A 2,500-nucleotide genomic window follows, 5' to 3' on the forward strand; every position below is an offset into this window, starting at 1 on the left:
ATAACTTACAGTGAGTCTGTTACAGCTGAGGCTGTGGGGGTGGGGTGGGGGTTTGGTCCTCTCATCTTTACAGAATTGTTTTTATTCAGCCACATTGGAGGGTTTTCGAGCATGAACCTCATTTTTAAGGTCCTGCCACAGCATCTCAGTAGGATTCAGGTCAGGACTTTGACTCGGCCACTCCAAAGTCTTCACATGGTGTGTTTTGGATCATTGTCCTGCTGCAGAACCCAAGTTCTCTTCAGCTTGAGGTCACGAACACATTGTCCTTCAGGATTTCTTGGTAGACAGCAGAATTCATATCTATTTCTATCATAGTGGAAATGATGACCTGGTACAATATAAATAGAACCCTAGTGACCATGGGCGTAAATCCCGGGGTTGGACGGAGGGGACATGTCCACCCCATCCGAGGATTGTCCCCCCAAAAAAATTATTTTAAAAAATATTGCACTCTCTATTGTGAAAAATATGTATATATACCTAAATAATTGAGTTCCCCCTGTTCCCCCATTTTAGATGAATCTGCTATAGTAGCTATTAAAATCTGACTTATCTAGTTAATGTTAGTTTGTTTACAATAGCTTGTTTACAATAGCTAGTTAACGTTAGCTAGTTTACAATAGCTTGTTTACAATAGCTTGTTTACAATAGCTAGTTTACAATAGCTAGTTTACAATAGCTTGTTTACAATAGCTTGTTTACAATAGCTAGTTTACAATAGCTTGTTTACAATAGCTAGTTTACAATAGCTTGTTTACAATAGCTTGTTTACAATAGCTAGTTTACAATAGCTAGTTAACGTTAGCTAGTTTACAATAGCTAGTTAATGTTAGCTTGTTTACAATAGCTAGCTAACGTTAGCTTGTTTACAATAGCTTGTTTACAATAGCTTGTTTACAATAGCTAGTTTACAATAGCTTGTTTACAATAGCTTGTTTACAATAGCTAGTTTACAATAGCTTGTTTACAATAGCTTGTTTACAATAGCTTGTTTACAATAGCTAGTTAATGTTAGCTTGTTTACAATAGCTTGTTTACAATAGCTAGTTGCATAGCGCACTGTAACTAACAGGCCAAAGCCGTTGAGAACAACTTTATAACATAACCATAATGACACATAAAGTCTCCATGTTACAGTAATAATGATAAGAGCAGTTTGTCACTGTGGGGACATAAAGTGTCTTTATAAGTACAATTATTACACTTATTGTCCCCCCTACTGTTACATGACATTTACACCCATGCTGGTGACTGAGTGACACTTTATAGACGATCCCTTGGCAAAAGTGACAAACTGACACTTTATAGACGATCCCTTGAGTTAGAGCCGCCTCCTTAAGCCGTAACGCGGAAGTGTTAAGTCTACGTGGGGTAGTGAGGTTGGTCCGGGGTGAGAGAGTAAGTGTGTGTGTTAGAGAGAGAGAGAGAGAGAGAGAGAGAGAGAGAGAGAGAGAGAGAGAGAGAGATTGAGTGAGTGAGTGAGTGAGTGAGTGAGTGAGTGAGTGTGCGCGCGTGTCAGTGTCAGTGTCAGTGTCAGAGAGAGTATGTGTGTGTGTGTGTGTGTGTGTGTTAGAAAGAGAGAGTGTATTAATGTGTGTGTGTTAGAGAGAGTATTTGTGTGTGTATGCATTAGAGTGTATTAGTGTGTGTGTGTGTGTGTGTGTGTGTGTGTGTGTGTGTGTGTGTATATTAGTGTGTGTCAGAGTGTATTAGTGTGTGTGTTAGAGAGAGTACTATATTTGTGTGTGTGTGTGTGTGTGTGTATGTGAGAGAGAGAGTATTAGTGTGTGTGTTAGAGAGAGTATTAGTGTGTGTGTGTTAGAGAGAGTGTGTATTTGTGTGTGTGTGTGTGTGTGTGTGTGTGTGTGTGTGTGTATGTGTGTAAGAGATGTTATAAATGAAGGGAGCGGTGTTAGTGAAGGTGGTTCGGGATCAGATGGCGCGGAGGCCCTGCATGCTGTGTGTGGCTCTGCTGCTCACCTGTGCACTCATCCTTGCTCTCACACTCACCTGCAGGTACACACACACACACACACACACACACACACACACACACACACACACACACACGGACAAAGGCTAACTGTTCTAGAGTATCATAGATTAGTACGTGTGTCTGTCTGTGTTGTATGTTTATCTGCATATCTGTGTGTGTGTGTGTGTGTGTGTGTGTGTGCGTGCGTGCGTGCGTGTGTGTGTGTGTGTGCGTGCGTGCGTGCGTGCGTGCGCGTGTGTGTGTGTGTGTGTGTGTGTGTGTGTGTGCGTGCGTTCATTCTTTAGTGACGTGTCCTTTACGGTACAATGAGTTGGACACATGTCCTTTACAGAGACACAGGTGGAGAGTATGACAGGTTTTATATTGTGTTTCTGTTTCTGTTCTCATACTCAGACACACACACACACACACACACACACACACACACACACACACACACACACAGCACCCTCACCCATAATCTCTATACATTCACACATGTTGTAACAGTTTAGAACTAAC

At 41.6% G+C, this 2,500-nt stretch overlaps 1 protein-coding gene across 2 annotated transcripts in view; it reads left to right on the forward strand.

The window, feature by feature from the left end:
* The first annotated feature begins 1,780 nt into the window (after positions 1–1,780).
* Positions 1,781–2,500, forward strand: part of txndc11 (thioredoxin domain containing 11) — a 7,169-nt gene continuing 6,449 nt past the window's right edge. The window contains exon 1 of one of the 2 annotated variants that reach the window (XM_027170847.2): positions 1,781–2,019. In XM_027170847.2, the coding sequence (XP_027026648.1) occupies positions 1,901–2,019 (119 nt within the window). In that variant the 5' untranslated portion in view covers positions 1,781–1,900. The remainder of the gene's footprint in view (positions 2,020–2,500) is intronic. The other variant, XM_027170846.2, reaches the window with a different exon arrangement.

The sequence above is a fragment of the Tachysurus fulvidraco genome, chromosome 18, assembly GCF_022655615.1.
Source record: "Tachysurus fulvidraco isolate hzauxx_2018 chromosome 18, HZAU_PFXX_2.0, whole genome shotgun sequence".
Lineage (NCBI taxonomy): Eukaryota > Metazoa > Chordata > Actinopteri > Siluriformes > Bagridae > Tachysurus > Tachysurus fulvidraco.